This window comes from Chiloscyllium plagiosum, chromosome 34 (genome assembly GCF_004010195.1).
Source record: "Chiloscyllium plagiosum isolate BGI_BamShark_2017 chromosome 34, ASM401019v2, whole genome shotgun sequence".
In the NCBI taxonomy this organism is placed as follows: Eukaryota; Metazoa; Chordata; class Chondrichthyes; order Orectolobiformes; family Hemiscylliidae; genus Chiloscyllium; species Chiloscyllium plagiosum.
The window spans coordinates 4,957,159-4,984,832 of NC_057743.1; the positions used below are offsets into that span (position 1 = coordinate 4,957,159).

At 39.3% G+C, this 27,674-nt stretch overlaps 1 protein-coding gene across 6 annotated transcripts in view; it reads left to right on the top strand.

Annotated features, from left to right (window-relative positions):
• The window catches only part of tmem269 (transmembrane protein 269), an 85,646-nt gene that overhangs the window by 55,408 nt on the left and 2,564 nt on the right, over positions 1 to 27,674 (top strand). For 5 of the 6 annotated variants that reach the window (XM_043675515.1, XM_043675516.1, XM_043675518.1 and 2 more), the window contains exons 3-6: positions 2,447 to 2,594; positions 10,077 to 10,174; positions 26,049 to 26,192; positions 26,844 to 27,044. In XM_043675515.1, the coding sequence (XP_043531450.1) occupies positions 2,447 to 2,594; positions 10,077 to 10,174; positions 26,049 to 26,192; positions 26,844 to 27,044 (591 nt within the window). The remainder of the gene's footprint in view (positions 1 to 2,446; positions 2,595 to 10,076; positions 10,175 to 26,048; positions 26,193 to 26,843; positions 27,045 to 27,674) is intronic. The other variant, XM_043675519.1, reaches the window with a different exon arrangement.

Genomic DNA, 27,674 nt, shown 5'->3' on the forward strand with positions numbered 1-27,674 from the left:
TCTATTGTCAGAGAGACTAGAGGTAGGGAATAAGAGTTCTTTCTTTTAAGACAGATTAGATTTCTTTTGAGAGTTAGGCTTTAGTGGCATTCTCTTTCCAGAATGTAGAGGAGACTAGGTCATTACATTTAGTCAAGGTAGAGTAAGATAGATCGGTTTACAGACCAAAGAGTTAAGGATTATGAACAGCAGGCAGAATAGTGTGCTTGAGACAACTAATGGCCATGCTCCTAAATCCTATGTGCCTATCCTGTACTAATTGCCTGATGCAGAACATTGTTGCTTGAAGTTTTGATTCTAAAGTGGCAAGGTTTATAATAGCTAATTCAGAAAATAAAATTTATCTAAGCTTGAATAAAACAACATTAATATTCTAGTGATGCTTAGTTCAAACAGACAAGCTTTTATTTTTTTTAAAAAAGTTAATGTTTCAATTATAGTGTACTTACCTCATTTCTTGAAACTTCTGATAATGCATGCTGTGTAGCAATACATGCCATGTAAAAGAAAGTAATTCATCCATCAATTGATGGAGACTGGAATGTGAGGCATCCACTTTGCAATATTTTACTACTTGGTTAGAATGAATAAAAATAAATTAGATCTAGGAAGCAGATATTGGAGAAGAACTAAACACGAAACAGGAAGTTGTTTGGAGCCAGGAGTCTTTTTTCTTTTTATAAGTTGTGTTAAACAATATTAAATACAACATGAGAGAAGATTTCAGAATTGTTTATCACTTACAATGCAAAATCCATTTAATTAGGGCTATACAGATGTTATTTCAATGAAAATAAAATTTGGCTGCTTCTGTTTGCAATTTGTTAATTTTTTTCTGAATGGAAGAAGGTTAAACATCTGAATTGCGCTAAATGAAGAATAAACTTAATTGTAATTCCTGAAGTTTTTGAGATGTCCTTGTAAAGCTTAGAATTTGAGCCCCAAACATTTTTTGCTATTTTAGCTCATTATGCACAATAATCATTGGAAGAGATTGGCTATATTATTCCCGCCTATAACTGAAGTTTGATTTTCAAACAGCATTACTTTTTCAAAAATAATATAAGGAGTTAAAACAACATGTACTTGTTACATCTGATACCCATGCAGTGCAAAGGCAAACTGCCCATTTTCAGCCTTCTTTCATACATTGATAACAGTCCTGGATTCATGAAATAATGCCCATAGCCAAAAACTCAAGGTTTTTGACTCTGCTGACAAAACAATCAACAAGCATAGAAATAAGTTTGGCTTGACTGCACTGAACAGGCATGTTATGCTAATGTTGGATTTATTGAGGTTGTTAGACATCTTCTTAAAGTAGGGATGTCTTGAAAGTTGCAGATACTGATATCTGCTTGCATACACACAACAATTAATTTATCTTCTCCAATGTGAAAATTATTCATCACAATAGCTAAATGTAATCCTGGCATATCAAAGAAGCCACTGCACAATTGACTTTTTAAAAATTGTTAGGACAATTTTTTTCAGAAAGATGTTCTAAATTCTAGTGTTGTTAGAAAGTTATTATAGGTTGTTCTTTGTGGTATCTTGCAATGCTGACATTGATTTGTTTTTTTAAAAAAGTAATGATATTATCAAGGTGTTAATTTGTATCATGACATCCCTACTGAATTGTTCTCCCTCAAGCCCAATAGTGGTCTAGTGTTTCTTCGAACAAATATCTGATTTAAGAAAAAAACGATATAATTGCTCTTTTCTGACCCAAAATAGTATTTTAAAAATTCCCCTTTGGCTATGTACTTCAGATGCTGGAAAGTCAGAGTCGAAAAGTGTTGCACTGGATAAAGCAAATCAGAAATGATTCATCAGGAATATTCCTGGTGAAGGGCGTATGCCCAAAATATCGACACTCCCACTCCTCAGATGCTGCCTGACCTGCTGTGCTTTTTCCAGCACCATAGTTTTCGACTTTTCTCTGACGAAGCCATGTTAACTATTCCTAATCAAATCTTGCCTCTCTAAGTGGAGATTAATTTTCTCTTTCACTACTTTCTTCAATAGTTCCGCTACCACAAATGTTAGACCCACTGGTCTATAGTTCCCAGATCTATCGTTACCAACCATATTTGCTGTCCTCTGATTCATTTCTTCTCTCTAGTTCAGAATGAATAAACATTCATATTCACCAACATGCACCTCCCCACAGGCCCCAATGCTGACCTGGCTCCCAGGTAAGTGACCCAATTATTTTGAGCCCTTTTTTAATGGGGAAGGAATGTCCACATTGATCCAAAATCCAGAAATGCATTGCTTCCATACTGTACTGTTTTCAGATACATCAAGTTACACTCTGCCTGAGCAAACCTGTACTACTTCTTAAGATAATTCTAGCAGTGTAGTATTTCACTCCAGTTTCAACTAGACGTGGCTCATAGAATTAGTATTGTAATTATCTGATTGACTCTATTTTTGGTTTTAGGTATTTTCCAGTATGCTAAGAAGTTGTTTCTTAGTGAGCAGGCAGGCCGGATCCACCTTCAAGAACTTGCACGAAAGAATATTGCTAATGCGCTATCTCTTACAAACCTCATGATGGGACTCTCTTCAATTCTGTGTAGCTTAAATGAGTAAGTACTAAAGACATGCTTTAAACTGAAAAACCAAAGGATGTAGCAAGAAATAAATGGTTAAAAGCATTTAAAATAGGACAAAGGAGAGATAGCTGAAGAGATTGTGGATGTAGTGGTAGTAATCTTTCAGTAATGACTGGAGTCAGGGAAGGAGCCAGAGGACTGGAAAATGACTTCTGTAATACCCGTTTTTAAGAAGGGTGGGAGGCAGAAATGGGAAATTATCGGCCAGTTAGACTGACCTAGGACATTGGTAAGAATTTAGAATCCTTTATTAAGGATGATATTGTGGAGTAATTGGAAGTACACAGCAAGGTAGGATTGAGTCAGCATGGCTCCATCATGGGGAGGTCATGCCTCACAAATCTATTAGAATTTTTTTTAATATATTTATTCTTAGGATGTGGATGTCACTAGCCAGGCCAGTATTTATTGCCCAGAGGACACATGAGTGTCAACCACATTGCTGTGGGTCTGGAGTCGCATGTAGACCAGACTGGGTAAGAACAGCAGATTTCTTTCCTAAAGAACATTAGTGAACCAGATGGGTTTTTCTGACAATCATAAACAGTTTCATGGTCATTAGTAGAATCTAATTCCTAGAGTTTTAATTAAATTAAAATTCAGCTATCTGTTATGGTGGGATTTGAATCCAGGTCCTCAGGACATTACCTGGGTCTCTGGATTAATAGTTTAGTGATAATACCATTAGGTCATTTCTGCCCCAATAAACAGCAATAAACAAGATAGACAAAGGGGAGCCAGTGGATGTGAGCTATTTGGATTTCCAAAATACCTTTGACAAGGAGACTACAAGTGAGAGGTGTTTAAGAGTATGATGATGAGAGTTCAGAAGCATTTTGTTTCTGTTAGAATGAAGGGTAAGGCTGGTACGATTAAGGAACAATGGATGAATTAAGATATTGATGTTCTAGTCAAGATAAAAGAGAATCTTATTTTAGAAATAGACAGCTTGGTTCAATTGAATCTCTTAAAGCATTTTTAAGACTGAAATCGGGAAGGGAAAGAGGAGATATGAGATATGGCAGATAAGGTTAAGGATAATCCAAAGAGATTCTACAAATACATTAAGAGCAAGAGGGTAATCAGAGAGAGGTGTAAAGGTCAAGAAGGTCATCTTTGTATTGAACCCCAGGAGGTGGAAGAGATACTACATGAATATTTACGTCAGTTTTTACTGTAGAGCGAGAAATGGCGTCTCGAGAATGCAACGCGATAAAAACTTTGATGTTTTAAAAACAGTTCACGTTGGAGAAAAGGAAGTTTGGGAGGTCTTAGCGAATATAAAGGTAGGTGAATCTCCGGGACCTAATGTATTCCAAAATGTTGTGGGAAATAAGAGAGGGAATTATGAGATCCCTTGCAGAAATATTGAATCATCTATAACTACAGGTGATGACTGGAGGGTGACTAATGTTGTACTTTTGTTTAAGAAAAGTTGTAAGGCGAAACTATGGAACTATAGGACCTGTGATTCTGACTTTGGTTGTGGTTAAATCATAAAAGATAGGATTTATGGATATTTAGAGAGACACACATTGATTAAGGGTAGTTAACATGGTTTTGTGTGAGTAAACTTGTGTCACTAAAACTTGATTGAGGTTTTTGAGGAAGTTACCAAAAAGATAAAGGATGACAGATCATTAGACATTGTTTATTGGGATTTTAGTAAAACCTTTGTCAAGATACTGCATGGTAGACTAATTTAGTAAAGTAAGTTCAGATTGAGTTGCCAATTGATTACATATTTGGCTCAACAGCAGGAGATAGAAAGTGATTGTGGAGAGTTGCTTTTTGGAGACAAAAAAACTGCAGATGCTGGAATCCAAGGTAAACAAGCAGGAGGCTGGAAGAATGCAGCAAGCCAGGCAGCGTCAGGAGGTGGAGAAGGGTTACACCCGAAACGTTGACTTCTCCACCACCTGATGCTGCCCGGCTTGCTGTGTTCTTCCTGCCTCCTCTTTTGGACCTGGAGGCCTGTGACCAGTGGTGTTCCAAGGGATTGGTTCTAGGTTCTCTTTTGTTTGTCATTTACATAAATAATGAGAATATAGAAAGCATGGTTAGTAAGCTTGCAGATGACCACAAAATTGGTGATGTTGTAGATAGTGAAGAAGGTTTTTGTAAGATTACAAAGGGATCTTGATCAAATGGGCTGAAAAATGGCAGATGGAGTTCAATCTGGATAAATGTGAGGTTTTGCATTTTGGTACAAACGAGAATAGGATTTATACAATTAATGGTAGGGTCTTGGGAATGTTATAGAACAGAGGGACCTAGGGGTGGCAGGTACATAATTCTTTGAAGTTTGTGGCCTATATAAACAGAGTGGTTAAAAAGGCATTTGGCATGCTTGCCTTCACTGCTAAGTCCTTTGAGTATAGAAGTTGGGTAGTCACATTGAGATTGTACAGGATTGGTGAGGCCTCTTCTAGAATACTGTATCCAGTTCTGGTCGCCCAGTTTTAGGAAGGAAAGTTGGAGAGGGTTCAGAAGAGATTTACTAGGATGTTGCCGGGTATGGAAGGTTTGAGTTATATGGAAGGTTTGAGTTATATAGAAAGGCTGAGACGTTTTTCATTAGAGTATAGAAGGTTGAGAGATGATCTGAGAGAAGTTTATAAAATAATGAGAGATATCGATGAAGTTAATGGTAGTTACCTTTTTTCCCAGATAGGGGATTTTACGACCAGGGGGCACATCTTAAGGTGAGAGGAGAGAGATTTTAAAAAAAAGAGGCAATTTTTTTCCACAGAAGGTGGTTCACATGTGGAATGAAATTTCTGAGAAAGTTGTGGATGCAGGTACAGTTACAACATTTAAAAAACATATGCATAAATCCATGAATAGGAAAGGTTTGGAAGGAGATGTACCAGGAGCAGGCAGTGGGACTAGTTTAGTTTGGGATTATGTACAGAATGGACTAGTTAGACTGAAGGGTCTGTTTCCATGCTGAATGACTCTTGAGACTGCTAAGTAAGATAAGAACCCATGGGGTTAGAAGGAAGGTACTGACATGGATGGAGGATTGGCTGACTGGCATAAGGCAGAGGTTTTTTTTCAGGATGACAGCCAGTTGTGTAGATGTCAGTGTTGGGACCATAAATAGTCACATCTTTATTAATAATGTGCAGGTTAGGTGAATTGGCCATGCTAAATTGCCCGTAGTGTTAGGTGAAGAGGTAAATGTAGGAGAAATGGGTCTGGGTGGGTTACGCTTCAGTGGGTCAGTGTGGACTTGTTGGGCTGAAGGGTCTGTTTCCATACTAAGTAATCTAATCTAATCTAATCTGGTCTAAGGAACCGAGGGCATTGTTGCTAAATTTGCAGGTGACACAATGATAGGTGGAGGGACAGGTAGTGTTGAGAAAGCAGAGCAGGCTAAGAGAGTGGGCAAAGAAATGGCAGATGGAATACAATGTGGGAAAGTGTGTGGTTCTGCACTATGGTAAGAAGAATGGAAACATAAACTATTTTCTAAATAAAGAAATCTGAAGTACAAAGGAACTTGCGAGTCCTAGTTCGGGATTTTCCAAAAGTTAACATGCATGTTCAGTTGGCAGTTAGGAAGACAAATGCAATATTAGCATTTATTTTGAGAGGGCTGGAATACAAGATAAGGGCTGTACTGCTGAGGCTGTTTAAATCTCTAGACTCATCACATTTGGAATATGGTGAGCAGTTTTTCAGCCCCATTTCTAAGGAAAAATGTGCTGACATTGGAGGGACTCCAGAGAAAGCTAACTGAGAATGATACTGGGGATGAAGGGCTTGTCATATGAAGAGCGCCCTTGGGAACTCTGGGTCTGTACTCAGTGGAATTTAGAAGGATGGGAGGTATCTCATTGAAAATTACAGAATGCAGAGAGGCTTGGATGGAGTGGATGTGAAGATGTCTCCACTAGTAGGAGAGGCTAAGACACAAGGACACAGTCTCAGAGTGAAGGAATGACCCTTTAGAACTAAGATGAGGAGAAATTATTTCAGGATGATGAATCTGTGGAACTTATTGCCACAGATGTGGAGGCTAAGTCATTGAGATCATTTAATACAGAGATAAGTTCTTGATTAGTAAGGGGAGCAAAGGTTACATGGAGAAGAGCTTACAAATTTGATTGAATTCTTTGAGGGAGTGACAAGGAGCATCACTGAGGGTAGTGCAGTAGATTTTGTCTATATGGATTTTAGCAAGGCATTTCACAGAATCCTACATGGACTTTGGTCAAAAACGTAAAAGCCCTTGGGATACGAGATAATGTGTCAAATTAGATCCAAAGTTGGCTTAGTAACAGGAAACAAAGGGTAATGATTGATGGCTATCCTTGTGAATGAAAAGCTGTTTCAAGTGGTGTACCGTAGGGCTCAGTGTTGGGACCCCTGCTGTTTCTTCTATAAATTTAATGGTTTGGACTCGAATGTGGGGGTGCCCAATTTGGAAATTTACAGACGACACAGAAATTAGCTATTTAGTGAATACTTGGGTTGATGGAGTGGCAGGAAAGTGGTAGGTGGAGTTCAACCTGATAAGTGTGAGCTAATGCATTTAGCCAGGTCAAACAGTAAAACACAATAAACGAGTATATACTGAGAGGAGTAAATGAAATGAGAGATCTTGGTGTGCCAGTGTACAAGTCCCTAAAGGTAGCAGTACATGAAACAAAGATAATGTTGTAAGGTTGTAAAGAAAGGTTGTAATGTAGACAAGGTTGTAAAGAAGGCACATGGAATGCTGTCCTTCAGTGGTAGAGATATAGAATACAAAAGTAGGAATATAATGCTGAAACCGTAAACTATGCTGATGAGGCCATAACTGGAGAATTGTGTGCAGTTCTGGTCATAGGAAGGACATAATTATTCTGGAGCGAGTGCAGAGAAGAGTTACTCGAACACTACCAGAGCTGGAAACTTATAGCTATGAGGAGAGTTTGGAGTTGTTTTCCTTGGAACAGAGAAGGCTGAGGGGTGACATAATTGAGGCATACAATATTGAGAGGTAGAGAAAGTAGACATGAGAAATCTGTTCTTCTCAGCAGAGAATTCAAAGATGAGGGATCAAGTGTTGAGGTTAAGTGGCATCAGGATTAGAGAGGATGTGAGGAAGATCTTTTTATGGAGGGGGTGGTCAGTGTCTGGAACTCGCTGTCTAAGTTGATGGTGAAAGCAGAGATCCTAAACTCCTTTTTTTTAAAAGGATGTGGATTGACACCTTTAAGTGCTGTAAGCTGCAGGGCTGTGGGCCATGTGCCCGAAGATTTTGGAATCGATATGGACAAAATGGGCCAAATGTCCCCCTTCTGTGCTATATCATTACTATGGCTGTAAGGCACAGCCAAGATCAAATGACAAAGCAGACTCAGTGGGCCAAATTGCCTCATTTTGCTCATATGCTTTATGATCTTGTCATCAATGAAGGGATTTGAAGATCCGGGCGATGGATTTAAATCTGAGCAGTGACTAGTGTAAATTAGTGGGCAACTGAGTGACTGGTGAGCAGAATTTTAAATTAAATGCAGGTGGCTATTTGCATAGCTGGAGATTTGGTTGCTGAAGTTAGAGGATCTGTACATTTAAGGGAGTGGAACCCCTTACTGGCAATTTAATTAGTTTCTTTTTCAACTTCTAAAGTCAGGAAATGTTTTATTTCCAATGTTAAAAAATCTCTGAAATTTGAAGTCACAATCCAAAACTTGAAGAAAAGCTTGTTATCCACCAATTTTGGATGCATTATGACACTTTCTTCTAAGAGGCAAACTTATATCATGCATCTGAATGCTAACACAGTGTTGGCAATCTAATGGTCAAACTTAACCTTCTCAGGGCAGAGAAACCCTGCAATGTTTCTTTTAACTGAAAACATGTGTACATAATAAAACAACATAACATATTGACATTTGAACTGTATTTAACACTTGCATGTCAGAATGTTGCTGACTTTAAGACTAGCTTTCTCTATTGTTCACATGTTCTCAAATTAAGCCACATTTTCTTTATAGGGGCTTTCATATGCATAGCAGCTTATGAAAGTAGCAGAGTGGAGAAAAGGAATCCTATAACGTTTACAATATGACCCCAACCTCAGAAGAGATGTAAGCCTTGTCACAATTGAAAACCTGTCAGGGAGATATTGAATTTTATTTGTATAACTTTCAAATTATTTTTTAAAATTCTCGATTCCTTTTCATCTCTATTAACACATGAGAATCCCATCCTAGATTATTTTAATGTGTCAAGAGATGCTGTTTATGTGGTAGAGAATTCCACAGGCTCAACACTGTAACCCTAACACCTATTCTGTATTCTTAAACTGTTACACCTGATTCTAACTCCTCGGTCATGGGAAACATCCTAATTGTGTTTACCCTATACTGTTAGAATTTTTTTAGGTTTCTAGGCGATTCCTCCCCTCTCATTTTTCTAAACTCCAGTAGATATAGTCCTAGCCAATTTCAGTCTCACTTCATAAGTTAGTTCTGCCATCCCAGAAATGACTCTGGTAAACCTTCATTGCATTCTCTCCATAGCCACAGCATCCTTCATTCCTCAAATAAGTAATTTGAGTGAAATGACCAGATTGGCTAAATGTGTGTACAAAATCTGCATTTACTTCCACATTTGGAATAGCTACATGGTTGCCTCATTCTAAGAAGGATGCATCTGGACTGGAGGGTGCTGAGGAGATTCATCAGGATGTTGCTTGAGATGGAACATTTTAGCTATGAAGAGAGGCTGGATAAGCTCGGGTTGTTTTCTTTGAAGCAGAGAAGGCTGAGGGAGTCCTGATTTAGGTGTATGAGATTGAGGGTGTGAATAGGAAGCAGTTATTTCCCTTAGTTAAAGGGTCAATAACAGGGGACATAATTTTAAGGTGAAGGGGAGGAGGTTTAGCCAGGATTTGAGGAAAACCTTTTTCATCTGAACGGTATTGGGAGGAATCCACTGTTTCAAAAGATATTGCAAATTGGAACCTCTCAAATTTGTTTTTTCAGAAAAAGTATGTGGAATAGCATTTGAAATGTCATAACATTTCAAGGGTGTTGGTCAAGTGCTGGTAAGTGGGAATAGCATAGGAGGGTCAGCACAGACCTGGGCTGAAGGGTCTCTTCAAGTGCTGTTTAACTATGACACTCTAAATAGCAGCAAATAAGGACTGATGTTACAGGTGTGGAAAAAAAATTAGTGGATTTTAAAATCAGACTACTGTCCCAAATGACATTCACTAACTTGTCACAGTTTGTGAATTGAATCTAGATTGAGTAGAGTAATAGCCATGGTTGAGGGTGGGTATAAAATACTGTTTAGTCTGAGTACTAATAAAATAATAGTGCAAAGATTACAATATATACTTAAAAGTTTTCAACACCCTCAAAATGATTCCTTGAACTTTAGATGTATGTTTCGATTAAAAATGATATTTTAACAGCAGTATTTTATTTAATAATTTCTTTAATTATTCCGTAGGCACCACCATTGCGCTTGCTGGCTTCTCTTTTTTGGGTTTCTGCTTGACCTAGCTGATGGAGCTGTTGCAAGACAACTTAATGCATGTTCCGTTCTTGGTAAGTTCAGACTCTAACAGGCTCGCAGAGCTTTCAGTTACATCATCTCCATAAATACTGGAGTGACCTATGTTGCAGTAATATTGGAGAAAAAGCTTACCTTAGACCAAGTTGAAGGGTTGAGCATTATTTCTGCTCATTAATAACGTGTGTATTTTTAGTAGTTGTTAAGTTACAATTTTGAAAATGGTGCTCCTCTCCCTTTTCTTAAATTACCAGCAAGCTATCGAGCAAAAGGAAATATAAATGCAGATTTATATTTCTACATCTGCATTTTCTGCTGTCGTGCTCAAAATAGCATTTCAATACTCAAGAAAAATGTCTAAACACAATAGAAAATTCTCATACCAAGTGCATTTTCTCATCCCTTGAAAACACAACCAGTTATCATCACTTCTGTTACATGATTTGCAGACACCTACTACCTAGCAAAAAAAAATTGAGCCTACCAATTAATTTCTTAATTTATAACTCCTTTCACAATGAATTCTTTCAGTTAGTGGCAATAATTAGGAAATTCCTTGAAGCTGCTTTCACTGCATAACTTGGTCAGACATGCAATGAAAGTTCAATTTCCATGCTTCCAGCACAGATATCAAGGCCAAAGAAATAAGCAGACAAAAACTGATGACACTTAAAAATGAAGTTTGACACTCAAATATGTTTTGTCTTAATGGGGCTCATTTAAACTACAAAAGACATGGGTTCATGTCAGGTGGGATGTTAAAATTTAAAAATCGCAAGCCTGACCACAGCCTACCCACTTCTAATTTTAAAGCTAGTTCAGTCCATTTTGTAAGTGGGGATCAACTCGGTTCCAACTCAGTCAGTGGCCATCTTATTTCACAAACGAAAGAAGAATGGAATGAATTTAAATTAATTGTTTCTCCTCTCTTAAGCCCAAGATAGTGACATGTTCTTTGCTTTACTCCTGTCCCTTACTGAGGCTATTCCCCATACCCTGGCTTTTGGATTCAATTTTTTATATGAACACACATCATAAATCTGACAATGAAATGAACGATAGGATTTATTAACAAAGCAGAATGTTCAATGTATTCACTATTTCAGTCACACTCATAAAGCACGTAGCAAACCATGGAGGACCACAGAGCAGATGGATTATAAGTGATAAGTTTTTGTAAATCCAGAGCTGCTAAAAATCAGTTCACCTGAAAATTCTTTGTTAAATGATATTTCCTCAGTGAATTGAGCCCAGTCACTTTCCTCTTTGCAGCTTCTCTCCAGTCCGCAACTTGGATAGAGTTGGGGATCTGAGGTAGTCTGCTACTCATACAGAAGGCTTCCTTGCAGTCTGGAGGTCAAACAGCAAAGAACGTGGAATTCCCAAATTATACAATTAAGTATTTCAGCAAGCTTAGATTTCAGTCATTTGACAAAGACAGGCATTTCAGGTGCTGAAGACCCATCTTGGTGGGCTAATTGAAAGGTTGGTAAGTTAATCGCTCCCCCGCTAGAGTTTCCATTGCAAGCTGTTCCTGAGGTGTGGGTGTTGCTAGCTATGCCATTGTTTATTACTCATCCAATTAACTTGGCCTCATTATTATGGGTTAGTGGTGCTGGAAGAGCACAGCAATTCAGGCAGCATCCGAGGAGCAGCAAAATCAACGTTTCGGGCAAAAGCCCTTTTACCTCATTATTATGGGTCTGGAGCCACGTATGGGCTAGACTAGTTAAGGATGACAGCTGTCCTTCCCTAAAGGACATTAATGAATCCAATGAGTTTTTGCAGTAATTGACAGTGGTTACATGGTTGCTTTTAGAGTAGCTTTTAGCTTTAATTTCAGGTTTTATCAAATTCTACTTCCACAATTTGCTTAAGTGGGATTTGAACCCATGTCCTCTCAATGTTAGCGTGGGATACTGGATTAATGGTGCATTATCACTATATTACCACCTCACCCAGCATTAGCACCCATCTTAGAATAAGGAGCCTTGATGTTTTTCTTTGCCCAGAACTGGCTAGAAGTAAGCAACTTATGTCAAAGTCCTTTGTCAGCTTTTGATGGAATGTCAGTTCAATGCAGAGGGTTCAGAAGCTTCTGAAAATATGATTGTGGGATCAGCCTTGTCTATTTTTATAATTCCAGCAAGATTTTCCATTTTTAAAAGCAAAAAAGAATTTAAACACTAATGTAGAGAAGAAAATAGTTTTCTTTGGGATTCTCTTCATGCCCTCTGGCCATGGCAATATATTATTTTTGAGGTTATATGCTTCAGATTTAACCTGTCTATAAACAGTTTCCAAGCATTGCTGTGCCAGCAAAAGTAGTCAACAACTTCATGGGCAAAAATAGGCGCCAATGTAATTCCTTAGTATATTGTGACATTGTTTCCCACCTTAAAAGTGGATTCAAACAGGATTCCAGTGCTTTAATATTTGGTCAGTAACCAGCAGAAATAAAAGCTGCCTGGTCAGTTTACCTCAATAGATTGCACTGCTCCACTTCAACAAAGTTGTATAACTTGCTCAGTTTGAATTTTCATTTGAGCATTACGATTTCTGGATCCACGTCAAGGTTTCTGTGTTTTGCAAAATATGAGCCAGACAGTTGGCTACAATGATGTCCTTATGAAACCCTCCTTTTGGACTCTCTCTGTCGTGACTGATTCTGCTACTTCCAAGCTACCACTACGGAAATCCAAAAATAACTGCTAGACCTTCTTCACAGAATTGAAATATCTCAAAACTAATGCGAAACATTTCATTGCATCACTGTTTCAGACACCAGTTACAGAAGGAAATGAAACATGCACTTGTTTTTATGTTGGTGGCAACAGCAGTCCCACAAAATCAAGGATGACATTTGTCAAGCTCAATGATTCCTAGATGCCTGAGAAACCCAATGTTTGATCTACAGGGTTTTCCACAGGGTTGGCAGATTATTTCAAGGGCAAATAGAATTCACATGCCTGGATTGGCTCCCTTTACATTCCTCTATCATTGCACTTCACAGTCAAGTTGTTAAGCCTCAATATGAATTGTGCCTTGATGGATCCGAGATGCCATGCTGAATGGTCAGCAGCTTTCTCCTCCTAGTCAGTGGTGTTAATGTTTCAGTGCTTTGGACTGACTTTGAATATCCTCATACCTTTTTCCCATGGCTTGCCTTTGAGCATTGGCCAACAGAGAGTTGGGAGAAGAGGACCAGCAGAAGGGAAGTAGTTTTCTGAATTCAGTGTCAATTAGAATGGGTGCATTTCTGTTCCGTATGTTGTTCTGGGCACCACTGTTTAGTGTGTAAAGGCATTATAGAATATGCAACAAAGATTCACAAGCATGATTCCAGGGATGAGGAACTTCAGTAATGTGGATACATTGAAGAAGCTAGAGCTGTACTTCTTAGCAAAGAGAATTGGTAGAGGTCTAAATTCGTGCACTGTTCAGATGGAGTGAAAATGGAGGAACTGTTACCCGCTGGAGGAAGGATAGAAAACCAGTGGATTCTGATTTAAGGTGATCAGCAAAAGGAGCAATGGTCAAATGAGGATAATTGTTTGAATTAGGAGTGCATTTCCTGGGGATGTGGTGGAGAGCACTGAATAATAACTTGAAGGGAGAAAGATTGTTTACGAGGAGAAGGGCAGGAGACTGGGAATTGGAATTGCTCTTATAGAGCCAGAGAATACTTTATTTTAATTCATTCATGTGATGTGGGCTTCGCAGACTGAGCAGGCATTGATAGTCTATCTCTAATTACTCTTGAGAAAGTGGTGGTGAGCTGCTACAGTCCATTTGCTGTAGGTAGATCCCAACGATGTTGAGGAGAGATTCCAAGATTTTTTCCCAATGACATTGGAGCATCAGGAACATATTGCCAAGTCAGGATGGTGAGTAGCTTGGAGGGCAACTTGCAGGTGATGGTATTTCCATGTATCCCCTGCACTTATCCTTCAAAGGGTGTTATGATGGGTTTCAAAGGTGTTGTATTAAAGAACCTTAGTGAATTTCTGCAGCAAACTTCGTAAATTGTACGCACTGCTGATACTAAACAATATTAGAGGAGAGTGTGAATATATGTGCTCAACAGACTTGTTTCTTTTTCTTGGATGGTGTCAAGTTTCTTGAGTGTTGAAGCTGCATTGACCTAGGCAAGTATGGATTATTCCATCATATTCTTAACGTGTGCTTTGAAGGTGGCAGACAGGCTTTGAAGTGGGAAAGCAGGTATTTCCTTGCCCCTGACCTGCTCTTGAAATCGCAGTATTTATTTGTACGGCTCAGCCAATTAAGTTTCTGGTTGATGGCAACCCCAGGATGTTGATAATGGGGGATTTCAGTGAAAGTAATGCCATTGAATCTTATTGATCAATGCTGAGCACGTTTTCTGGCGCAAATGTTGTTATTTGCCACTTTTCAGCCCAAGCCTGGACATTTTCCAGGTTGCACATGGACACAGACTGCTTTTGTATCTGAGGAATCATGAATGGTACTGTAGATTCTGTCCCTTAGAGCAAGAGGCTTAGGTGAGACAGAGTTTAAGTGCATCCGAGAGGGTTTCTTGAAACAGTATCTGGATAATCCAACTGGAGGAGGGACCATATTGTCTTGGCTAATGAGCCTGGCAAGGTGACTGACTTTTCAGTGGGAGAGCATTTTGGAAACAGTGATCACAACTCCAGTTTTAAGATAGCTATGAACAAGGATACATCAGGACCTTGCAGGAAGGTACTAAATTTGGGGAAGGCAAATTACGTGCGTATTAAGTAGGAGCCAGTGAGTGTTAATTGGGAGGAGCTGTTATCAGGCAAATCCACATTTGACATGTGGGAATTGTTTATAGACCTGATAAGAGTTTAGGGCCAGCATGTTCCAGTAAGGAGAAAGGACAAGGATGGCAAGGTGAGGGATCCTTGGAGAAAAGGGAGGTTGTGAATTTAGTCAAAAGGAAAACAGATTCATACGTAAGGTTTAGAAAGCTAAAATCTGACAGGGCCTGTGAGGAATATAAAGAAAGCAGGAAGGATCTCAAAGAGGGAATTAGAACAGCAAGAAGGGGCCATGAAATGACCTTGGCAGGTAGCGTTAAAGAGAATCCCAAGGCATTCTATACCAGTATTACGGCGGGTCGGTGTGGACTTGTTGGGCCGAAGGGCCTGTTTCCACACTGTAATCTAATCTAATCTAATCTAAATATAAAGAAAGCAGGAAGGATCTCAAGGAGGGAATTAGAAGAGCAAGAAGGGACCTTGGCAGGTAGCGTTAAAGAGAATCCCAAGGCATTCTATACCAGTATTAAAAATAAGATGATAGCAAGGAAGAAGATAGGACCACTCAAGGATAAAGGACAGACCTTGTGCTTGGAGGCCGAGGATGTGGGCAGGATCCTAAATGAGTACTTTGCATCAGTATTCACTCAAGTGAAGGATATGGAGGATAGTGAAATTTGTGTGGAGTATGCTAACATGCTAGGGCATTGTGAGATCAACAAAAAAGTGGTGTTGAGTCTCTTGAAGAGAATTAAGGTGGATAAGTCGCTAATACTCTATGATATGTACCCCAGGTTATTGAAAAAGTCAAGAAAAGAGATTGCTGGAGCCTTGACCAAGATCTTTGTATCCTTGTTAGTCACTGCAGAGGTTCCAGAGGACTGGCGAGTAGCTAATGTTGTTCCTCTGCTCAAGGAGGGAAACAGGGAAACTAAAGACTAGTGAGTCTTACATTGGTTGTTGGGAAGCTATTAGAGAGAATTATGAGGGAAAGGGTTGATGAGCATTTGGAAAAGCATGGCCTAAATAGGGATAGTCAGCATGGCTTTGTCTGGGGCTAGTCATGTCTTACTAACTTGAATGAATTTTCCAAGAAGGTGACAAAGGTGATTGATGAGGTAGAGCATTAGATGTTGTCTACGTGAATTTTAGTAAGGCTTTTGATGAGGTTCCTGATGGTGGGTTTATTCAAAAGATCAAGATGAATGGGATCCACCGTGACTTGGATTCATAATTGGTTTGTCCATAGAAGTTAGAGTGGAAGGTAATGGTGGATGGGTGTTTTTCTGGCTGGAGGTCAATGTCTAGCGGTGTTCCGCAGCAATTCATTCTGGGACCCCTGCTGTTTGTGATATTTATAAATGACTTGGATGAAAGTGTAGATGTGTGAATTTGCACGACAATACAAAGATCGTTGGAGTTGTGGATAGTGGAAACAGTTGTCAAAGGATACAATGGCATATAGATCAGTTGCAGATATGGGTGGAGAACTGGCAGATGAAGTTTAATGTGGGTATGTGTGAGGTGCTGCACTTTGGCAGATCAACTGTTAAGGAAAAGTGTATAGTTAATAGCAGGATCCTGAACAGCATTCATATACAGGGGTATCTTGAGGTTCAAGTCCTTAGCTCCTTGAAGGTGGCCACTCAAGTTAGATAGTGTGGTAAAGAAGGCAAATGGCATGCTTGTCTTTATTGGTCGGGGAATTGAGTACAAAGGTCAGGATGTCCTGTTGCAATTTTATAAGACTTTGGTTAAGCCACACTTAGAGTACTGCTTTCAGTTCTGCTTGCCACATTACAGGAAGGATGTGGGACCTTTGGAGAGGATGCAGAAGAGTTTACCAGGATGCTGCCTGAATTACAGGGTGTGAGCTATGAGGAGAGGCTAGAAAATCTCTGGTTGTTTTCTCCGGATTAGTGGAGGCTAACGGGAGACTTGATCAAGTCTCCCAAAATTTAGATGCTTAGATAGGGTTGACAGTAAGAATTTTTTTCCCCAGATTTGAAATTTCTAATACTAGGGTGCATGCATTTAAAAGCACCAAGAGTAGTAATAGTTTGGAACATGCTATCAGGGGTGGTGGTGTGGCAGATACAAATACAATCCTTTATTTAAGGAATTTTTAGATGAGCACATGAATATGCAAGGAGAAAGTGAGGACTGCAGATGCTGGAGATCAGAGTTGAGAGTATGGTGCTAGAAAAGCATAGTAGGTCAGGCAACATCCGTGGAGCAGAAGAATCGACTTTTGGGCATAATCCTGATGATTCCTGATGAAGGGCCTATGCCCAAAACATCAATTCTCCTTCTCCTCAGAGGCTGCCTGACCTGCTGTGCTTTGCCAGCACCACACTCAATTCAGATCTCCAGCATCTGCAGTCCTCACTTTCTCGTCCAAGTTGGACTGAAGGCTCTGTTTCTGTGCTTTACATATCTAAGACTAAATATTAAGATACCAAACTTGCAGCATGAGTGTGTAAATAACAAATTCATTGCAATATCGATAAATGTGAAGTGGTGTATTTTATTAAGAGGAATGAATTAGAAATGAAATAGAACTTGTGTTCAAGGCGCAAAAGGATCTAAGAGGACCCATTCACAATTTATTTGAAGTAACAGCAAATGTTAGCATAGCTTTAAAAATGGAGTAAACATCTAAAGGATGTTCATTCCTAAAGGAACAAAAATCAAATGCAGATAGATTGTACTTGACATTAACATGGATTATGATGCATATACTTTGTGTATTAGGGAGGAAAGGACTATCGCAAAACTGGATAAAGTGCAGAAAGAATTTGGAAGAACATCATCAAACCTATGAAGGGTATAACAATTAGGAAAGAATGGACAGGCTTAGACTCATTACTCCAGAAAAGAGAAGTCTGAGTGGTGTTCTTACAGAAGAATTTAATATTATGAATGGGTGCAGTGGAATAGACAGAGATGTTTTCATTGATGAAGTAGTCCAAAATTCAGGGACATAAATATAAAATAGTCATTGATAAATTTAGGTTAGGTGGATTAGCCATGGGAAATAGGGTGCTAGGGGGGATAGATTCTGGGTGGGATGCACTTCGGAGGGTTGGAGCAGACTCGATGGGTCAAATTGCAGTGTAGGAATTTTATGGTTCAAAATCATGAGCTTCTTTACTCCTAGATGTTAATACTTGCAGTGGTGGAAGTGACCAACATAATGGGGCAGCATGGTGGCTCAGTGGTTAGCACTGCTGCCTCTCAGCACCAGGGATCTGGTTTTGATTCCACTCTCTGGTGACTGTCTGTGTGAAGTTTGCACATTTTCCCTGTGTCTGCGTGTGTTTCCTCCTGGTGCTGCTGTTTCCTCCCACAATCCAAAAATGTGCAGGTTAGGTGAACTGGCCATGCTAAGTTGCCCATAGTGTTCAGGGATGTGTAGCTTAGGTGCATTAGTCAGGGGTAAATCTAGGGTAATAGGGTAGGGGAATGGGTCTGGGTGGGTCACTGTTCAGAGGGTCAGTGTGAATTTATTGGACCGAAAGGTCTGTTTCCACACTATAGATATTCAATGATTCTATGATAAGTTTATTTAAAGTACACAAGAAAGAAACAAAGTAGAAGAATATCTTGCTGAGTAAACTGCAATTACTGTGGGAAGAGACTTGCATGGACCGTAAGCACTGGCGTAGAGCCTTTGGGCTGCATTACATGCTATGTTGTGAAGAGATGTGGTCCATTTATTTATATATATATATATATATATATATATATTCTTTTAAAACATTGTGTGGATCCATTAAAATATATATTGATGGTTATACAAAGAACACTTTGTTAAGGAAAAAATGCTGGGTACAGGGAGCTTAGATGGAGTCTGGAAAACCTCCAGAAAAGAGTCACAGGCCCAATTTGACAGTGCGATAAGACTGAGTGGGAATTTGAGATTTGTCTCAGAGACAACAGCCTGTTGCTCCTTTCTTTTTCCTTTGCAATCTCTCTCAGTAGTGTTTGATATGAAAGCCTACCAAAAGTAATCTTTAACATTCCAAGTTCCAGAAGAGAATTTTCTTGGACTGTAACACGCCATATGAAGCAAGGGGAATTCGGCCACCTACATTTGCTGCAGGAAGACTCCCAGTGCCAGCAGCTTGTATATATAGATTACTTTCTGAATCAGTACAATCCATGACTTTTTCATTGGTTTATTTGCTACTTGGGCCTAATGTACTGTAATGATAAAACTGCAGAATATGTATTTTTCAACTCATACTTGTATATGTTATGATTTTTTTAAAAGACTGTAGGTATATATATTTACATATTCCTGATGAGGGGCTTTTGCCCGAAACGTCGATTTTACTGCTCCTCGGATGCTGCCTGAACTGCTGTGCTCTTCCAGCACCACTAATCCAGAATCTGGTTTCCAGCATCTGCAGTCGTTGTTTTTACCATATATACATAATCCAAACTATTGCTCAGTAAGTTTTTCATCTTTGATTGTGTAAATTGTTTTTGGTAATAGATCAGTTATTTATTGTTGACCAAAGAAACTGGCTGACTTGTTGTTAAATACTAAATCTGACATTCTGAGCTCTGTATAATTGGCCATTTCACCAACCAGGTTAAATTTAAGACCTCTTGTGACCAGTGGAAGAGTGGGACTAGCAAAAGGAAATAATGTGTTCTTCCAAACTCTGCCATAACAGTTGTAGTGAACTCCCTTATCTGTAGTGCCTGGGTAACTTCTACTTTTTATCTGAGAAATTGCTGTTCTGCTCCCTACGTACCTTGGCCGTATTCTGAGTGTTTTGGAAGATCTGCAATTTCGTCCATTGTTTCCCTCGAGGATGCCAAATATCCATCTCCTAAAATTTATTTGCCTTAAAGTTAATATGAAAAGCATAAAACTTTACTCTGCAGCATTCTGTATTTCCTAAATGAGAAAAGAACTTGTCTTTCCCTCTATTGCATACTGAACCAAAAAGAAATTTGAAACACCTTTGTAAACAATGTAGCCTTAGTCGTCCTGCCATCATCCAATCTTACTTTCAATGATCCAATTTTATTTGTCTTTTGTCATTCTCTTTTTCATTCTATTATCTATTGCTTACTTTGTCACATTTAACTTATTTTTCTGTGCCATTTTGCTGCCTGTTTCACCAGAAAGACACATCTTTTGGCATTCAATCTACCCGATTTAAATGCATTTTCTGATTTTAAACATTTTATTCTTAGATCAGGACTACCAAGCAACTCTGTAATGAATGGATCAGCTTTTAAAAGAAGGTTTCTGTTGGACCATGGCAGTTAATTGGAATTGTTAATGAACCTGCACACCATAAACTGCATGTGTGGAGTTCTTATTAAGAAAGCATAAAACGGAGGCATTGTGTTCTGCCTTAGTGGATCATCTAGGGATGTCTACAGCAGAGATTGTAATGGCAATTTGAATTCTCAGAAAATCTGGTGGCGATCAAAAACGAAGTCATTACTGCTTTGCAATTGACTAATCAGGAGGTACAATGAACGTGTAGCCACATATTTATAGGCTGCACTGAGCAGTAGAGGCTGTGTGGTTCTCTAATGCACCAGCACAATGTCCTTCAGTCAGCCAATGGATGGCGAAAACATTTAAGTCACTAACTTGAGCTGATAGTCTATATACATGGTATCACAAAAAAAGGAGGTCAAATGGGACAGAACTACAGTGGTCATACAGAGCATTCCTAATGATCCCTTCTGGCATCTTTCCTGACGTCAGTTGTAATGGAATGTACAATTTACCTGTTCTGACTTGTCTTTTTTGTTTGAATTGTGGTGTGTTAGCTTCTCTCCAGTCATCCGAATTGGCATGTTGTCAAGTCTGTAACAAAACAGCTCATGTAGACATAAGCTCATGTAGACAGTTGCCATGTTTTCAAACAACCTCAAATAAATGTCACCCTGGGCATCAGTATGACCTGGTTTGAAACCCCTTTAGTTCCTCAAATTTAGATATGCTTCTATTTTGATATTTGCGATCGTAGTGTCAACTGCAACATGCATACATAAAAATTAAAATGTGTTCAAGAGTAAACAGGAATTAATTAATTAGCTTTATTGTTATATATACTCAATGAGTACAGTGAAAAGTTTATACATTGTCATTTACAGTGCCTTCTTAAGTGGAAAGGTTCCTAGGTACAGCTTTTAGTTACAAGATCTAAGAAAATACAGAAATAAAATGTCCAGCATTGCAGAAATAAAAATCAAGAACAGTGATCTTCCAATGCATACCCTACTGACACCTAGCCTCTAGTCAACTTAGGGCCTTGGCTCCAGACTGTGTCAGCTTTCACCTTGAGGATCAAGGCTGGGAGATTACTCCAGACCACAATGTTGAAAGACTACCTGTGTACCATGCTGGGAGGCTGCCATACTAGGCCAGGAGTTGTCACTGGAGGCCAGGAAAGAAGGAGGAAAAAAATCAAGGGGCGGAAAAAAAAGAACGGCCGGAGCAGACAAGTTCCGGCTGAAGTGTCCTACTCATCCACCATCTTGGTCGGAATAAAAACATTGATGCAAAGCACTGGTTAAAATATTCCTTACATTTTAGAAGCTTACCTGAAGCTGTGGAATTCTGCAGTGGTTCTGTGCAGCTACAATAACTAAAATAAATGTTATTAAATTCTTTTCTATCCATACAATAAAAACCAAAAGCTTTGTGTTCTGCTGGCACTATTAAAACAGTTCAGTTTGTAACAAGTTTACTTCATCACTTTTATCTACAGGCCGGCTTTAGGTCTGGTGCCCCTGATGTAACAAAGACAAAGTAACCATAGTCCCACTGGATCAATGGGCTGCTCTCTTGTTAGAGAGACACAACTGGTGGTGGTTTAACCTGAGAATCACCATGCCTCAGGTGAGGGGAGATGTTGAAAAAGGAAGTCCTTCATGATGCGGGAACTCTACATCACGAACCAGCTTTCCACCTAACTGAGCTAACCGAACCCCTATTTGATGAAGTACAGAAAAAGTGGGATGTGAAAGGGTGGACCCTTCCAACTAGGGTGAGAAATCTGATTCTCCAAACATTTCCAGATCTCGACCCTGTGTCACATTCACCTCAGTGACACAATCAATTTTAAAATCATAGTGCCTAATCCATCTTGGAGATGTCTGAGGCAGAATATAGAAACAGAAACCCTGTGAAAAAGTCAGTGCCAGTCAAGACTGAGCTTGTTATTCACTGAAAAAGATGGCAGAGGAAAGTTACAGAGGGCCAGTATTGGTACAGACAGGTGAGTATGGGCTTTCCGCAGATCACTGAGAGACAAAGATATTCTTCCCAGATTCTGACTGAAGAAATCGAACAAAACTTAATAACTAACCTCCATCACAGCTCTTTTATTGAGATCAGCAGTCAGGTGAGAAGGGCATGGGTTCAGTGGCAGAGAAAACCATGGTCAGATAAGACATAAACAAAAACAAAGAATTGTGGATGCCAGAAGTCAAACAAAAATACAAAGTGCTGGAAAAAATCGGTAGGTCTGGCACCATTTGCAGAGAGAAAAACAAAGTTAATGATCCAAGTCAGGTGACCCTTCGAACTGATCAGGTCTGGCAATGTGTGGCTTCGGTGATCAGCCTCTAATCCTACAACAGCATGTATGAGAGCTGAGCAGACTTTGTCCATAGTCCTGCCTAAAATTGTCAGAGTAAGTAACCAACTGTATCACTAAGAAGTCAGCCACCCTCCCACATGAGGTGAAATTGAGAAGGGAACGGGGCTGAGGATTGTAGCACTATCATGGTTAAGTAAATGAGAAAGGGCACTCTTCTCATGCATCACCCTTTCTTTATGCTGCAGGAAAAGAGAGCTCACAACAGTTGGGAGATGTCTCAAAGAGCTGGTGATGTGGTAGGCCTGCTAAGGTGGTGATGGGTGTTGAGAAGATGCCATTATGCAGCCTATAGTAGCTAATGAAATGGAATGCTCAGAAAAAGTAGGGTTATTTGTCCTATCTTCGGGTTGATGAAATCAAGGAAATGCCAATCTAGTATAGGTTGTGACTTTTCAATATTGTGTTCAGTGTGCTTGGAAGTGCCGTTGCACTTGATCACCACTCTCTTGTGTTTCGTGGTGATTAACAGACTTGTATGACAGAAGGGCTCACATTAATTTAACATCATCTCATTTGAACATTTCAACACTAATGACAGATGATTTTGTAATTCATCTCACATCATAAAGAGATAACAAAGCAACCACAAAAATCAGATGAAATCCATGGAAAACGTTGAGAATAATGTCTCCACTGGAGACAGATGTGTAATGTTATTGGACAAGCAGTCCAGAGGTCAAGTTGCTTCTCTGGGGACATAAGTTAAAATCTCATTATAGCAGCTGATGTAATTCATTTCATAAATCTGAAATTGAAAGCTAGTTTCACTAATATAAGCAATGTTTGAGAGTCCTTCATCAGTGGCAGGACAGATCCACCACAAGTAGCTGCACAGTAATATACAGTCAAGAAATAATTGCCCTGAACATTGAATCTAGATCCCATGAGATCCCAAGGCATCAGGACAAAAATGTGAAAGATACCTCCTCCTGACTACTCACACCATCCCTCAACCACCTCAGTTGTATGGCACTCATCCACAGATTCTATCAACAAACGCATCGACCTGGACCAATATACCGGCCACTGCAGTAGACAGCTGGAACTGACAACCAGAAGCGGTAGTGACAAACCACTATAAATGCCGGAGGGGATGAAACGTCTGCAACACAAATTCCCTGCTCGGCAAACAGAACCACAACAACATGGATCAGCTCTTTTCCATATTGAAAGCAACTTGGAAACAGCATGGTGGGTAGGAAGGGCACAGATGGTATTGTGGCAGTAATTTTTTTTACCGCCAGTCACCAAGAGTAGCTCTGTACCATCACTTGGCAAACTAACAGGAAGGAAAACATAATGACTTATTTGACTTCATCCTCATTAATCTACTGTTGAAGATACATCTATCCACGACAGTGTTAGTAGGAGTGACAACTGCACCTCGTGCAGGCAAAGGCCCATCTTCACAGTGAGGATACCATCCATCATTCTGTGTGGCACTACCACTCCACTGAATGTAATTGATTAAAGAAAAGATCAGTGTCAAAATTGAACATCTGTCAGACAGCAGAATTGTCTTTAATTCCAATCCAGCCAACCAATGGCTCATTCTCATTTGCATGACCAGCAAGCAAAGGAATCAACTTGGTTCAATGAAAAGTGCAGAAATTCAGTGTTAAACCTAAGTATCAACCTGGTGAAGCTACAACACAGGATTAGGTCCATGCCAAATCAGGGAAGCAGCTTGCAATAAACAGAGCGAAGAGTCTAGCAATCAACAGATCAGATTAGCAGTCCTGCCACATCCAATCATTGATCATGGTGGAAAAGAAGAGACGACTCGACTCCCATCCATATTGATCAGGGCACCCAAAGCTGCAGAAGTTAAGGCTGAAGCATCTATATCCAGAGGTGCCAAGTGAATGATCATAAGAGGTAGAAGCAGGAGTAGACCACTTAACCCCTTTGAGCCTGTGTTTAATCTAAATGTGGCATAAACTTCACTTTTGAGCCTATACCTTGGATCCCTTGTGAACATAAAATCTGCATGTAAATTGGCCACCTAAGGGCCTCAAATTGGATTCTTGGAGAGAAGGCCATCCTTGACATTCCTCACTGACGACTGGATTGAATGGAGTCAGAAAAGTGACCAACACCCAAAGTATCCCTTTTCCCTCTTCAGGAGAGATAGAAATGTGATGAGTTTTATGCTGTTGACAAAGATGAAGGCTGATCAGGGTTTGGCTAGAGATCAGGAGGAATTAAGTCCCAAAGAATTAATGAACAAAAAGCAAAGGAGTTGGTAACAGCAGTGGTAAAGAAAGAAGATATTCATCTGGATGAGGTGTTCATAGCAGAATGAAGGTCAGTTGTCTGAAAATGAAGAGATGGGAACAAGATACTAACTGGCACTTGACACAAAAGAATAGGACAGAGTTTACAGTCTGAAGATGTTGAACTTCATTTTGATTTTAAAACCTTAATAAGTGTGAACTAAATATTTTTGGCTGTTGAATAGGAACATTTGTTCAGATGTATCTTTGTGAATGACAAGAAATGGCCTGCAAGGTAAAACAAACCAATGTTTATCAATTGTTTGAGGCAGATGAAACCCTTACCATTGTTCTGTGATTAACTAATTTTGCACCACAGTACCCAAGTCCTATTAGGTAGGAGGTAAATTCTGCTGTCTTTCTCTCCAGAATCCCTGGAGTTAGTCTAACAAAACCTGGCCATAAAGTAGAGATGTTGCTTAGAAAACAGTATGTTCAGGTTTTGCACTTACACCTCTCGTGCACTGCATTTTTTGCACATTGTATACTGTTAATGGTTTGCTGAACTTACTTTGTATTTTTAGTTGCAAGCTATCTTAAAGATTTTTGGAAGAATATGATTCAAGGCTTTTGATACAAAAATTTGGTTTTACAAAAATCAAAATGCTGATTTATATTTATTTTCCTTAAATAACTGTGAGATGATCCAGATATGCCACTTTCACACTACATGTAACTATTATAATGGCGCCTACACAATGCTTTGAGAATAATCTGTCTTATATAAATAATGTGTACATTTTCAGATAATAGATTTCAAACACAGCTACCATTTCTGCACAATGCAGATATAGGAAAAACTTTACCAGCTGTTGAGATGATCAATCACCCACAAAGCACAATTCTGAAACCTGACCAAAATTTCTAAAGTTCAATTCTACATTCAGAACAGAAAATAACAGGAACTCAGTTAAGGGTAAAGTATATATTCCACGTAGCTACAGAAGAGCTACTTTGGTTTAATGGACAGAAGAAATTGGGCTTTTGTATGATGTTTATAAATGAAGACATATTATGATGATCCATCAACTCCATCTCAAAGGGGCTTTTTGGAGTAGCCACTGCACTTCCGTTCAGTAAGAAAATTTGTTCAGATTCATAGATTTAATGAATCACATGTACCAAAGTCTGACAATGGCAGTCTGCATGGTGAAGTTGCCATCTTCAAATTGCTATACTTCATAGCAATGTTATTTTATTAATCTAGATTTCATTTGATTTCAGGAGCTAAGCTGGATGACTTTGCAGATTTTACAACATTTGGAATTGCAACCTCACTCCTGCTACAGGCCCATGGCATTCTGGATGGTGTGATTGTCATCTGCTACGTTATGGCTGTGTTTACACGTCTCTGCTTCTTTTCTAGTGGTAAGAACTCACTTTCTTTGGTCTATAAATAATGAACTATTGCTCTTAAAACTCACCGGCGTTTACTAAACTGTTAGAAGATTTGTACATGCTGTAAGCTGTAGTATTGTGCCATTAATTAACCAATAGATATTAATCTATCTATGCAGAGTTCCCAGCAGTATATCACATTTAGGAGGGAAAATTGTTGCATAACATTTTTCGAAGAATACATTCTTCGAAGAATCTGACTAGACAGTAATACAGGCCATGCTCTTTGTGAAATTTACTGATTTTACAGCAAGAGATGAATAGCTTATTGTTGCTGCATTGATCAAGTTCTTTTGCTGACCCAGAACTTGCATTTGCACATTTAAAAAAAATAACTGGGGCATACAGTGACAAAGTGAGCCAAAATATTTGTAATCATTAAATAAATAGGAAGGAATCTTTACAACTGTCACCTAAATGTGCATGTTTCATAATCAAGCAAATGCCTTTTAATTACCACAAGTGCTTTTTGCTTTTCCTAAAATTGTGAAATAAAAGTGGTGAATTTGTAAGCTCCTATTATTTAATCTGAATGATCAAGCAGTCTGGCATAGAATTCTAGCCATTGATGTCTATGATTCCCAGTATAATATTAATTTCTTCGTATGATTTGTTTGTCAGGCATCCCATTTGTTTACCGTGGCCTACCATGTCCTTATGCCTCAGCTATCCTAGCTTGTACCTTTTTATTGACTGGAGGAAATCGCATTCTCCTGTATGTTGCTGCAGTGGTGATGATCCTCTTCATGACTGACCATGGCAACTACCCCCATGACAAGGTCCTTGAGTCACAAGTCTGGAAAAAAATAGTTTACATTGGTGGTGAGTAGCATCGATAAAGTTCAATCAGGTTGCCTGCATGCTGAGGGAGTGCATTTTCATTTCACTTAAAGTTCATCCATTTTTCAACACTTAGTGAAAATAACAAACAGTGCAAGTCATTTTAGAATACAAAGGGTCATGGATAGAGTAAATAGACAAGGTCTTTTCCTTGGGCTAGGGGAGTCCAGAACTAGAGGGCATAGGTTTAGGGTGAGAGTGGAAAGGTATAAAAGGGACCTAAGGAACAACCTTTTCATGCAGAAGGTTGTGCGTGTAAGGAATGAGCTCCCAGAGGAAATAAGGAAGGCTGATACAATTGCAGCATTTAAAAAGCATCTGGATGGGTATATGAAAAGGAAAGGTTTAGAGGGATATGGGCCAAGTGCTGGCAAATGGGACTAGATTAGGTTTGGATATCTGGTCATTGTATTGGCACTACCTCGTGCTCCCACAAGGAGGTTGAACAGTTCATCCATTTTACTAACACCTTCCACCCCGACCTCAAATTTACCTGGACCATCTCAGACTCCTCCCTCCCCTTCCTAGACCTCTCCATTTCTATCTCGGACGACCAACTCAACACAGACATTTACTATAAACCGACCGACTCCCACAGCTACCTAGATTACA